This window comes from Macrosteles quadrilineatus, unplaced genomic scaffold, assembly GCF_028750875.1.
Source record: "Macrosteles quadrilineatus isolate MER2022 unplaced genomic scaffold, UCM_ALF_1.0 Scaffold_5__1_contigs__length_97177068, whole genome shotgun sequence".
Lineage (NCBI taxonomy): Eukaryota > Metazoa > Arthropoda > Insecta > Hemiptera > Cicadellidae > Macrosteles > Macrosteles quadrilineatus.
Window position 1 is genome coordinate 89,587,087 of NW_026542598.1, and position 14,486 is coordinate 89,601,572.

A 14,486-nucleotide genomic window follows, 5' to 3' on the forward strand; every position below is an offset into this window, starting at 1 on the left:
GGCTCTGAATAGAACCATCGATAAAACATACTCCATAGAACCAAAATGCGGCTGGCCAGTGACCAACCAGCAACCTTACAAGACTCGGAAAACTTGGCAGCAAGCTTCATCTTAGTTTATCATTGTCTAATTAAGAACAAGATATGCTGGCCATTGGTACCTACCTCAAGATTTCCTATTGTTAATTACCGTTGGAGAGACTGTTTTTAGAGTCGGATACTGGTAGGGATACTGGTGGCCCTAGGCAAAATAACTCAACCAGCCCCCGATGGAACTTACCATCAGGGATCGTTAACACAGGGACGATTTACCGAATAGGCATGGTAGGGACGTGCCTAGGGCACGAGGCAATTGTATTTTTTCTTCTTTCTGGTAATCCCTCGCGGCCATGCATACATAATTATCGTCTCCCGTGGCCGTATTGACATCGTAATCGTCATTCGCGATCGCGGCAAAAATCTGATTGTTTCCCGCGGTCGTGTTCGTGTAAACATCATTAATTATTGTCTTCTATGATCGCGGTAATATGAACATTTCCCGTGATTGGTCGTGAGGGGATTATCGTCGTCTGCCGCAAATGAGGCAAAACTCTTTTCCCGCGGTCTTGTGGACATTATAATCGACTTATGCGATCGTGGTAAAATTATGATAATCTCTCGCAGCCGTGAAGACATCATGTCTTCCACGGTCGTGTGGACATAGTAATCGTCTCCCACGATTGCGGTGAAATGGTAACTATCTCCCGTGGTCATGTGGAGATCATCATTGCCTTCCGTGAATGAGGCAAAATTCTTATCTTTTCCCGCGGTCGTGTGGACATTATCATCGTCTTCCGCGATCGCGGCAAAATTCTGACAGTTTTCTGCTGTCGTGTGGACATTATCGCCTTCTGCGATCACGGCAAAATTCTGATTTTCCCTCGCGCCCGTGTTGACATATCTCCCGCGGTGAGAGAAACGCCACTGTTGTCATGCGCGATCGCGGTAAAGTGAAATATCCAGGTAGAAATAAAAAAATCACGCTTAATTCCCGGTTAAGAAATCTCAAGCATAATTCCTTAATTTCCCGCTTGGTGGACACCATGTATATATTGCAATAGGGGGCTACTATTAGTTGTGCCTAGGGCGCTGACAGGGTCAAAAACGGTCCTGCGTTAACAAATATCCCCCGCGATCACAGGGACATCATAATCGTCAACCGTGATCGTGCAGAGTTATTTATATATTTAGGGAAAAAATCAACTTTGTTTTTAAAAACATTGTTTTTGTACAAATTCCTACGGGTTGCTGTACCAGCGATTTGGTTGGGGCCTTGCTTGGTGATAAATCTGGCGCTGCTGTTATTGTGATTGTGGATCTGATGGGCTTTAGTGTTGCCTTGGCTCAAGCAGTGGCTTGTTGGCTTTGGTAAGATGTATTATAGAAGGCTGAGGCTATGGTTAGATTCAACAATATGTGAATGTAGGTTCTGGGATCACTGAATCAACATCCTGAAGAAAGGTATTGGTGAAGTACATAAAAGATAAGTTGTCTTGAAGTATCCCAGAGTTGTGATGACTTTGAAAACCATCACATTATTTCTATACAAGTTGTTTGACTATGCTTGCATAATTATAAAATTGAGTCAATCAACTAGTTAGCATTTATAGACATATAATTTTGATCGAAAAAAAAACTTCAGGAAGACAAACTCACTAACAACCAAAAACCAACTTATTCTAATAGCCTACTGTACCATATTTATAACAACTCAATAGTAAAACCTGGTTTAAATTAAATAAAGGCAAGGTTGTTTCTATAACCTAATTTTGGGTTTTCATTTTATTTCCCAACGACATAGACACTTTACAGTAAAAATGTGTTAATCACAAGAAAGAAAACTAGCAATAGTTATTCGATGGTAGAGATTTTAAGGCTATACCCACCATAGAGACCTAAAACAGTAGCTTCTTATTTATTTTGATTGCTGTAACTTTTCTTAAAATATACAAAATAAATTCATTAAAATAATAGATAGTTGTTATCTGAACTTCATCTACACAGTATCACAGTATGAGATCCATGTAATCATCAGCTCCATTACATTCCGAACCAACTACTCATGGACCGTCTCTGGCAGACAGTTCTTGTTGCCTAGCTCATTTAACAATTGATTTGAATCATTCATGGTGGTTTTTGTTAACCCGGGGTGTGGTGAAAAGTGGTTAAACTACAACTGGAAATCAAATCAGTTAACTCAAACAGCAACTATTTGGATCTTTTTTTCGATTAAACACTAGTCAAACATGAAAGTAAACAGTTTTCGTACAATGGGAGTATGGTTAAGAAATTACATAAATCACACAATCAAGAAGGAACTTTGTGGGGTTAGGTACCTAAGTAATCAACACAAATCTTACTGTATTCCTTATTTATTTTTAATGAAACACCAGATTAACAAATGCAGGAAAGCGGATAGTAATTAAGTTGACCAATGTAAACCATTCAAAGTCCGCCATCCTCTTCATCGGCGTCTTCATTCTCCGACTCAAACGTATTATCAGGAATGTCATACAGACGGATCATTGGCTAAAACAAATAAAACATTAACCAACTTAAAAATTATAGCCCCTAATTACAACACTTTAAAATGTACAGCAATCTTGGTTGTTTATTTAAGGTAAAACTTTAAGCTGTGCTATTCCTTTGGAAAGTAAGCAAGAGTAACAGGCAGTTTGTAACACAAATACTTACATAATGTGTTACTTATTCTGACACTTGTTCAGTAAACGAACAACTAATATTTCTGACGAAGCATTGTTGCCGTCAAATAACAAACTTCCCTTTTTCTAAATGAATACATTAAGGAAGAAAGAACTTACCAAAGGAAAGAGTTCCAGGCAGTTATGAACACAAAAAGTTCAAATCACAATTAACTTGAAATTTTAACCCTACCTAGATGGCTTTGAAAATGGAAGTTACTGGACAAAACCAACCCTTGCTGAAATATCAAATTATAAAAAAAAAAATACTTTAAAAGTATTAAAATAGGTAAAAGGTGTAAAATATCATGCCAAAAACCAAGAAGCCAATACCTTATTCGGATCCTTCATGATCAAATATTTGCCGTCCTTCTGTTTCATGCAGATGTCAATGATACATCTGAGGATTCCCCAAGCATTGTCCATATTCAGGTTGATCTGAGTCGCGAATTCATTAGGCTTGTATTGCTGGGTTCCAAGGATAACATGCTTGGAAGAGTCACGGACATGAGATCTGCTTACATACCTGCAAAAGGACAATAATATTGGTTTGTACAGGATGTATCGTTTATGGAATGCCTGTAAACCATTTTCTGTTTTAATCAACTTCGGTGTCGATTTTATGTGCTTTACCTCAATTATTTATATCCAACTTAAAATACACACGAAGAAATGTCCTGTTTCAAAACAATAATGGCAATGACTGTCCTATTTTATTGACACGGTTCTCATTGAAATCAATATGTAGTATTCACGATGAACGACAATAAAATAAAGACTTACCCGAATTTGATTTGATCAGACCCGGCCAGCAAAGCTTGTACAGTCCACTTGGCCAGTTTGCAAGCGTTGTTACGCAACTCGTTGGCCAACACAGCTCCTCGCTGTGTGTCTAACTTCTGACGCCATTCCACACTTCCTGAAAGCTGAAAAAAGCTATATTAGCAAAAATGTATTGGAAAGCAACTAGCTTATGAATACATAAAGGAAGAAAGAATGGATACACAACTATTACTCTTAGAGTGAGTCGGAAAGAGTTCCAGGCAGTGGATAGCATGACACTTTCAATTTTGAAATTTCACCTCTTCTTCAGAACGTTTTAGAATGTAAAGCTTCAATCACACAATTTATTAAATAAATTAGTTATAGGTTCTTGTTCTCCTTGTTACTTGAGGTTTATAAATTATTAATTAATGGTTGCACGTTTCAGAAATGGGCTTTATAGTACGCAACTAAAAGCCACATAAAACTATAGGGTACTTATTAGTAAACACTGCAAACCAGTTAAAAATCTTTATGACAAAGTCTGCCCAAACCAGATCCTGAGCAAGCTATTTTTTATTTTGGAAAGGCTATTCTTAGCCTCTCATAATATCAGAAACTCACAATAATGACAGCATACAAATCAATTAGTCAATCTACCTTAGAGTCCCACTCATTAAGAGCCTTGATGGTGAGGAACTGCAGTTCGCCGTTGGGTGTTGGCAGAACTGCGTCGTGTTCACAGCGAGACACCAGAGTAATACCATTGTCCAAGTCCCACTTGCGGTAGCGGTATGCCACTGAGGCTACTTCTCCCTCCTCCTCCTCTGAGATGAACGGGTTGGGCTCGTCAAACTTGTAGCGTGGCTCTCCCTGCAAAACAGGTGACAGTAGAAAATTTAGAAGCAACTTACTTAAACGCCAAAAGACAAAATTAAGTTTAACTTATTTCCTAAAAATACACTGAAGGTTTTTGTAATGGTCATTATACATTAAATGTATTATCTTACTTCATTTCACAAAGTAAAATAGAAAAATATTGCAGGTTATGAAAATTGCGTATAATTTTGCCTTGTGATTTAAAATCCTCTGAAATTAATTTAAACTTGTATCATGAGCCAAATCTCTGTAAAAACGTAACTAGCACTATTTTATAAATTCTAGATGACTTCAGAATTTAATTTACAAAATAATTGGTTGATAAAACAACACATTAGGCTAGTTTAGAGATGATGAAGAAGGCTAACCTTCCGAATCAATGACCACTCATAAAACAATGTTTTCAGTTTACCAAGTTTACAAAATTTTCCAAGTGTAAAACCTATTTTACTAACAATATATATATATTTAATCATAGACTAACCAACATAAGTAGACTTCTCAACCCGTTGTAAATTTTGAAGCTCATTTTTCGTGTCTAGTTCATATACGGTGACACTGGGCGCTAGTGTCAACGAAATTATGTTTCTATTTTTTTTTAGGATTAATTTCTTGATTTGTGCTTTACTGTTGTAGTTACGTTATATAACAAGGGGATGAGTTATTGTATATCATTAAATCGTATTATTTGGTTAAACAAGGTTTCAAATGACTAAAATAACAAGAAACACATTGTAAACAAAACACAAGTTTTTTCTATAGAGAAGAAAGTATAGAGTTTTTTGTGTTCCTTCCTACTCTTTCCTGTTCAAGCCTGCTATCAAAACAAAAAACCCTTTAAACCTGGGCTCATGTGCATGTTAAAAAACTTTATTTTTTCATCTTTAAAAGTGTGGTTTTTCTAGTAATTGAACAAAAATCTAATCATTCAGAAAATCAAAATATCCTAATAAAAACTCTCTACAAACACAATTTATTGCAAAACCAATACCAAACCTAATGATACTCACAGTTTTCAAAACCTGCTGGGAGAAGTTATGGTTGATGAACGTCGCCTCCAGCGCCAAGTTACGAGGGGAGTTGAGACTGTTGGAATCATCCTGCGGAGGCTCCACTGAAGTCTCGTTGACAGTCAGCAAGTCAAACTCGGTGTTGTCTCGCTTGTCGAAGAACAACTTGTCTCCGATCTTCTCGATGACGATGTCCCAAGAGTAGTTGGAGCGAGTGCAGCACATGAGCGTTGCAAGAATAGCATCGGTCGCGTAGACGTTGCCGACTGTCTTGGATAGTTTACGGATGACCGGGTCGTCAGTAGTGGTCACAGTGTGGAAGATGCGGTCAATGCGCTGCAGAGGCTTCTCACTCTTTACGTTCACTCGGTCGTAAGCCTTGTCGTAGTACTCCAACGATCCACAACATTCTCTGAAGAAGTATCAGTGCCATGTTAATAGGTTTGTCATTGTTAATTTAGTAAATATTAATGACAAAGGTACCTATACAATTTTTTTCAAGCCACAAAATTTAGGTACCAGTAACTTATTTTACAGCAAAAAACTGAAACTCTATTTATTCAAACCTCTTTAGTCTTTAGTCCTTCAGTGCTTTGTAGACTACTAAGTGCCATAGTGAAAAATACTAGGTACTAGTGATCACTAGGTGATCTGAACCAAACATTGAAGGTCTGGGGAATTTTTAAATCACCATATTTTTCAATATACTTGAAAGCTTTTTACTCTTTAAAATATCTTACTATAATTATTAAATTATGATGATGCTGTTATAAAAAAAAATACCGATTCACCAAAAAAGTTTGCAGTATAAAAAAGTCATTGAATCATTTTATTGGTTGTATAGATCTTATAAGGTAAAAATGAAAAATATAAAAACATAACTATTATATCTTTCCAAAAATCAATGGTGCGAATAGGAAATGTAAATAATTTTGTTCAGTCTCAGCATATAATTGAAAAAAAGAATTAACCATATAACAGGTGGCCTCTAGCGACAGTAAACAGCTTAATGAAGCGTCAAACGATATTTTTAACCAGTTTAAAGATTTGGCGGTGATTGTATTCATCCCTCTCACACTGACGTTTGGGACAGTAAACACTAGGCAGGCAAACACATTTTTTATCTTGGAGTACTCATACTTTTTCCTTGAAAATCAAAATCAAAAAGAATTGTTATAGAATATGGAACCTGAACGGAAAAACTAAAATTGAATGCTGAAAACCACTCACATGTCCTCTCCCTCCTTAACATTGGGTAGAGACAGCTTGGCCAGTCGTGGGAAGTCCATCTCCTCGATGGTCACCCAGTCCGGCCGCACTGTCACCGAAGCATCTCGGTTCTTGATCGGAGCCGTGTTCTTCTGATTGCGCATTCCCATCTGCTTGTTCCACTTGTTGCGAATACCGGGCTGGCCTTTCCGATCATTGTAGCTGCAAATTATAGGTTAGGTTAGGTGAGCAGCAAAACATGTCTGATGAAATCAAAGATAGGCCTATTTGAGTTTTTTTTAATGATTTAAGTAGGCCTATTATTTTAAATATTCAAGATTAAATTACTTATTTCCATTAAATTTACATTTCAAACGAATTGAACATATAACTTACAGTCAACTTAATGAAAAAATCCAGTAAAAAAACCAAAATGATTAGGCCACAACAACCAACCTCAATTGATTATTAGTTTCTTGTCCACCCTTAGTGTTGTCCTTTGTAGAGTATTACCGGTATTCAAACACCCTCATTAATATACATATCCCAGAATTATTACTAAACTGGAAGCCTATAGTATCAGTTTGACAGAATGTGCTGGTAAGCTTAAGGATTAATAAGTAGGGCCCTAGGCCTAACCCAACTATAAGGTCCAAACACCGGTAAGTTTATTACCAACACTAGTAAAATTTCTATAAAACTCATGAAATCAACTTTTCACAATTTTAAGTCAACCACTCCTAAGATTAGAAGTTTTTCTTTGAATCACTCACTTGCCCCTCTGGCCACCGCGCCCGCGCATGTTCCGCTGGTTCTGGCGGAATCGGCCACGTTGGTACGGAGGTTTCTGGATCCTTGTTGTGTCCACCAGGTGGAAAGTGCTCTCGTCTTCCTCATGGTAGTAAGAGTACTGGTTGGACGATCCATGTTGGGACATATACTTGTCTGCAAAACACAATAATATAACTTGGGCCTATATAATTTGAAAACCAATTAAGAATATACTATGAATTGCATGTTTTTCATTTATCCTACCCCTCGCCACCCCCTCGAGATCCGCCACTGACTTTTTCAAAATTAAATATTTTATAAAAGAATTAACCATACAAACAATGACTAAAACGTATTCACATAATTGAACCACATATGGTTAACTTAGAAAAATTTATAGTTTCTTCCATTTTTAGTAATACGTAACAAAAATAAAAATAGGCTGAGTTAAAATAAAGAAACTCAACTTTATAATGTTTTTTGTTATTTTTTATATTGTCCCCTAATAAGTTATAGTAAAATTAAGTTCAATACCGGTGCCGGTGCGATATTTAAATCGGCCCGGAACAAATTTGATATTTTATAAATTAGCATAATCCAAAATAAATCACAGGTTCTTTGCGGAACTGTGAATAAGTTAAGTTAGTCCTAGTTAAAAAAACAAAGTTAATATTATGATACTGTGTTTAAAATTACTTACTGGTATACTTTTTATCTTGAAAAGCAGCACCAGTCCAATCGGATATCTGTAAAAAGAGGACGTTACGAGACAATTGAGAGATGCCAGGCACTGGACAAGCAATGATGTAAAAAGTCAATAGAGAGATTGGGGCTACTGTTAGCGCTGTTGCAGAGTAGTGTTAGCGGCTCGAACTTCACCACCTCTCCTGTTGGTAAGTCTGTTTCACTGTTTATTAACCCTCCGAGGGTCACGCGTCAAAAAATCGACGCACAACACACTTTGTGTAGGGTCACGCGTCTAGTTTAAGACGCACAAACATCGTTTACGGCGAAGGCTCTATGACTGACTGAATCGGATTGAACTGGATCGAGTTAGGTATCGTTCTTTCCGTAATATTCTAAGCTTTCTCCAGAGGTCTGTCTCTAAGCGCTATTCATTTTAGTTCCGAAAATATTGTAGCAGACAGCTGACGTGCGTGTATTTGTAAACAGCTAGGTTCCCCCGGACCGATGACTGATGTGTTTTATTACGTTTATCATTTTTTTAGTGTTAAAAATCAAAAGTAGTGATATACGTGGTGCATTATAAGAAGATTTAAGTGGTTTTGAAGTGCTGGTTGATGATCCTGAAGAAGTAGGTAGTGATATTGATGTAAATTATCAGCCAGATTCCTAGCTATGGTTAGGCTATGCATTCTTAGCTAAACGCTATATAGGTACTGAAATCAGTTTTTTGCCCATAACTTATTTATTTGCAAATCTACTTCCTTATATTATTATATATTTGTAATCCTCATAAAATTTAGAACAAAGTGGCTATTTTGAAATATTTATAGGCCTATAATTTATACAATTTCATTGAGCGCAAACTTATTTTTTTTTTGAAAATTTTCAAAATTATATTTTTTTTTACCTAAAATTTTTTTTTTGGAAAAAATGTTCCTTATGTTTTATATATAATATTGAAGCCCATGATTTTCCAAACAAAATGGTATATAGAAAATTAGAATTAACATTGTTTTAAGCTTCTCAGATCCGTTTTAATAAAACCTTGCAAATGCGCCAAAAATAGGTGGACATTAAGGCCTAAACTATGGACACTCGGAGGGTTAATAGGCTACTGTGTTTAAAAATTGTAGGTTATAAAATATTCTTTTGTTGATAAAACTTGTTTTTTGGTTGTAGTTTTGTTGTTTGTCAATGCATTTTTAATACTACATTATTTAAAGGTGCTGACAGGCCCACTGCACTACCGAACAACTAAGTTTACTGCAACCCAAGCATCAACAGCTCAAACTACCGTACGTCGCCAAAATTTTTACTGTAACAGTTATTGGCATTAACTTAGCTTAAATCTGCCCCCTCTTAAACTTATAGCCTACGTTTTTAAGATAGGCCTAGGCCTAATCAATGGTAGGCTTATTTATTTACCAACAATAACAATTGGTCTATATTTACAATTAAGTTAACGCCTATCTAACCTAGGCTAAGGGGGCAGAGATAAAGATGACACTAACTTACCATACCAGACACAAGTTATAAACAGAAAAGCACTACAAAATGTGAAATACAATTTGTCAATCTGAGCCTAAACGAGACATTGAAACTCACAACATAGGCTATCTGGTAACTAACTTATTCCTCATGAAAACTAGGCCTAGAACAGAAACCAGTATGGATCATAAACAATTAAATGAATGGCGTAACTGACCCGAATCCCATAACTTAGCCTACAAGGCTAATAACATTAGCATATGGTGTAGACAGTTCATTGAAAGCAATGTTAAATGTTTGCTTTCGAGCCAGTTACATCATTTGTTTATGTTTATTAGGCCTATTCACATTGGGTCTGTTCTACTAAGTTAAGTTATTCATGCTATTCTCTTGGGTAGATACTTCCGTATCTAACTTATTGTCAAAAACAACCGAACTGAAAATATCAATCGTTTCATTTGGTATAGGTCTATCGGTCGATATTTTCATACTGTATATCGATCAATATTTTCATTCGGTGGTTTTTGACAACAGGTAGGCCTACGAAAGTCTAACCCAAAATTTAGAATAAGTTACGTACGGTACAAGAATATATAGGCTAGGCCTTATCCCTAGAATAAACTTTGGAATTTCCAAACAGGTCTGATTAATATTTAAATTAAATAGGCTAGGCTACACCTTCAAAGTTCTTAGTCTTATTCTGCACTGTCCTACCTTTCCTAGCCTATCCCCCTTAGAAAAGGGCTGGTAAGGCATATCCTTGAACTGCTCTGGCATATCACAAGGGCCCCATCCTGTGACATTATCTTGGATAATGGGGGGATTAAAATGAGCAACTTCTTCAGCTTCGCCAACGATACCTTCGGGTAAAGTCATTATTCCTTGAAATAAAATTAACAGATTGAAGGAGAAAACATAACCTATCACCAGACGGTGTCGGCAATGGCGATAAGAAAAGAAGACAGCGCGACAGTGGAGAAGAAGAATCCCAGGAACCAATGATGCCATTTATAGACAGTCACTGGGAAAAGTAATATAAAAGATCGTACATGTAATAACAGTCTTACAAAAACCTTATCAGTACAGTCACTGCCTTTGCTGATTTCTACAAATATTAATATTGCGAATGTAGTAATTAAACCAAATAGTAATATGATAAAAAAAAACTAAATAAAATAAGTATAACCCTCAGGTAAACTCATAGCTTAATTAGAAACATGCAGAAATTCACGCTGTATTGGCCAACTGGCTAAGCAAAAGTAAAATGCAAAAGCCATGCATTATTAACTTTGAAAACTGATAGTGAACGTTTCATGCTATTGCGATTTCTCAAGTTAAAGTTGATGGTGGATAATCAATCATTTATCTATAGATTTAAACATTAAACATACTCCTGATGTTTTATCTATTGTTATACACCACACCTCTCCGTGGAGAGGTGTATGGCCAATGATTCAACTTTAAGCATATAGCAGCTTAATGTTTTAACCGCATTATCTTTTATCATACAAACTAAGAGGTATAGTGTTTAATCCATCCTAGTCTCCAGACAAATTAAGAAAAATACGAGAAATACTTTAAAACCCCAAAAATCAGTTATCCAAAAACTACATCACAGTAATTTTGAAATTGAAAAACCAATGGGTATGCCTTTACTTATTCCATATTCAGTCGGGTATTAATAATAATAAGGCATTGTTGGTGAATGCCATTAATGCTAAATGAACAAATGTAACCTCCTTTATAGTAAATTTGACGATAAATACACTCTTGTCAATTAGACAATCAATTATCAATTGAGTTTGGGACGCCACCTATGTGCGTATTTTAACTCAAATATGGGCGAAGGATGTGAGTGAGTGAGATGATCTGTGTAGCTTTGTTACTGACTTCACTTTTTATTAGCCATGATCGTTATTTAAAGCGCAACAATCAGGAACAGCTGGGTCCAGTTTCGACCCATCAAAAAATAAGCTACTAAACCCAAACCCACTTCATCCTTTCTCAGGATCGGTCCGGCAACATTTATCCATTCCAATGTTAAAGTTGCATCCAGGGTTCGAGTGATATTAACTCAATTCAATGAAATGTTTAGCTCCCAACAAAGTTTACCGGTGTAAAACACACACAGTATTCGTTCTTTTAATCGTTTGCACCAATTGTTTATAATGCCAAACCAAACTGAAATGGGGCCTCATTGTAAACTAAAAGCATCTCGAGATTTTTACTGTGAGACTCATAAAAAATGTTTATCGACTTCAGCAGTCTGTAAAAACAATGTAGTAATCACTAACGACAGATGGATTTTGTATTAAACTACGTACAGTTAGATCTACAGTTAGACTATGGTTGTTTCCTTCATCGCAATCATTGGCGTGAAACGTTTTATGACTGCAATAACATTTAATTCGCGTTCCAACTCTCTAAAAGATACTGTTCTGCTACTGTCGGGAAAACATCAAGTATCTAACTGATACTTGAGACTTACTAGTGAACTTAAATAATATTACAAGATATTACTGCAATTTGCTAATATGGATCGGGAGTCGTCAGATTTCTCATTTTTGTTAGAGTTTCCCATAAAGTGGATTTTTGTCAGTTGACGGTAAAAGGAGTCTTATTTTTTTCTTAAGTATAGTAGGATTTTGGATTTTTTATGGCTGATATGAATTTGTTTTCACTTTGAATATTACGGGACAATACTCATCCTATTACAAAACATGAAAGCCTGTTAGGTTGTTTTGTTTGATGTCAGTTGATAAAAATATTCTTTCAACCAATAAATATGAACATTGTTCCTACAGCTAAAAACAACAACAACAAAAAAACAATTGTATACTAACCAACGAGTAGACATCTCATCCCATTGTAAAATTTGAAGCTCGTTTTTCGTGTCTAGTTCATGTCCGATGACACTGGGTGTTCTGTTAGTGTCAACAAAATGTTGTTTCTATTATTTTAGGGTTAATTTAATGATTTGTGCTTTGCTGTCTGGTTATATAACTAGGATTCGAGTTATTGTTTCTGATTATATAGTTTTATTTGGTTAAACGAGGTTTTAAATGGCTGAACTAGCAAGAAAACTAATTTTAAACAATAACACGACCTCTACAGTGCACCGGACAGAACTAACAATAAAATTGGCTTCAGCTGTTCCATGAGGATGAGAAATCTACTAAGGGAGTATGATTTATCTATGACTGTATCAACTGCTGTTTTTGTGGCATAAAAGATGCGAAATAGGGCTGTTTTTGCCCTTTGACTCAGTCAAAAAGTCGGTGTAAATGACAGAACTCGTAAAAGAATTCAGCTCACTATTCATTCCAGAGGCTCAACAATATTATTGCCACTTCAGTTTTTAAAAACAGAGGAGTGAGAGGTTTATTTCGTAGCAATACCATTGACTATATATACCTATATACAGGGTGAATAAAAAGTCAAGACCCCCCTCTAATATTTTTCCAAGTAAATATACAGAGATATCCTTTTGGTGGTCATGCAATCATAGCAGGAAGTTTCATTTTATGATTTTGAAATTTTTGAGTATCCTCCCAAAAGGGGGGATTTGGGGGCCCACTCAAATATTTTAAATGTAAACCCCCTTCAAGTGACACCTCATTTTGAAGTGTTTACAAAAACTTAAGGGGAAAACTAGAGGTCGCTATCTCTTATTTGTTATTTGTTCTCTATCTAAAATGGTAGCCCGTCAAATGTTGTGGAAAATGAATGGTAAAATTGGTTCATAATGGTAATATTGGCTACCATTTTGGATAGAGAAGAGATAGCGAACTCTGGTTTTCACCATTCTATAGGTTTTTGTAATCACTTCAAAATGAGGTGTCACTTGAAGGGGGTTTACATTTAAAATATTTGAGTTGCCCCCCAAATCCCCCCATTTGGGGGGACACTCAAACATTTCAAAACCATTAAATGAAACTTCCTGCTAAGATTGCACGATCACCAAAAGGATATCTCTGCATATTTACTTGGAAAAATATTAGAGGGGGGGGTCTTGACTTTTTATTTGCCCTGTATACCTGTAGGTATATATAGTCAATGGTAATACCCATAGTCAAAGTAGTAGGCCTAACATACATTTTTAACTTAAATTACACTATCCTTCTAGTCCTTCTACATTAACAAACTGAGATTTTCACGCGTACAAAGAACAAACCTAAACAACTTTCGCGTCGCACGAGCGCAGTAATTTAATTTCCCTAGCGATTTTCAGTCACTCGAAGTAGTCCGGCGCATTCACACCGTTGTGAATACACTCACCCACTTAGTGATATCAGTTTATCACTCGGCAACAATGGAACAGCTGATGCGTGGGTGTGCGCGTGCGTGCGTCGGTCAGCTAGGTATCGCTATCAGTCGAACAGCTGCGTTTGTCGTTACACCTGATAACCTCCCGGCGTGGCGGGTGTCGGCGGTATTCCGCGGGAAATAATCGATAGTGTTTCGTGTTTCGTAGTTCGGAGCGTGATGTGGTGTTAGTGTCAGTGTTGTGTAGTGTTTTAAATACTTAAGAAGGGTGAGAGTGAAGTTAAAGTTTGGAGAAAAGTTAGCAACGTAAGCTCTTAATACGTTAAACATTTTAAAGTGTGTAAATTTCGTATTTTTGTATTTTTAGTAATTTGAGTTTATTTTGAAGCCATTATGTTACTCTTTACTTTTACAACTGCGGTTAGTAATCCACAAAGTTTGAAAACCCGTACCAAGCATTCTTTTTTTGTAAACCTTTTTCGATTTGAAAAAAAAAATCTTTAGCCCCTTACGTAGATAGAAACACGTCCACGTCCCACACGTCCACACGGGACACGTCCGTGTCTTTTGGGGTGTAGTTCCGTAAGAATTGTTCACGTCCCAAGAAAGAAAATCTACATTATTAGTAAGGTCTTTGAATAAACCGGTAAAAAGCAATCATTACAACCCTCTTT

At 36.4% G+C, this 14,486-nt stretch overlaps 1 protein-coding gene across 1 annotated transcript; it reads right to left on the reverse strand.

The window, feature by feature from the left end:
• Positions 1 to 2,392: 2,392 nt before the first annotated feature.
• On the reverse strand, positions 2,393 to 10,500 carry LOC128994482 (eukaryotic translation initiation factor 3 subunit D-like). Its single transcript, XM_054419065.1, has 9 exons — positions 10,261 to 10,500; positions 8,072 to 8,117; positions 7,374 to 7,545; positions 6,622 to 6,822; positions 5,392 to 5,803; positions 4,163 to 4,375; positions 3,524 to 3,666; positions 3,074 to 3,266; positions 2,393 to 2,567 (listed from the first exon to the last, which is right to left on the reverse strand). Exons 1-9 carry the CDS (start codon positions 10,420 to 10,422, stop codon positions 2,484 to 2,486), a joined length of 1,626 nt encoding a protein of 541 aa, XP_054275040.1. The 5' UTR covers positions 10,423 to 10,500; the 3' UTR covers positions 2,393 to 2,483.
• Between the last annotated feature and the right edge of the window lie 3,986 nt (positions 10,501 to 14,486).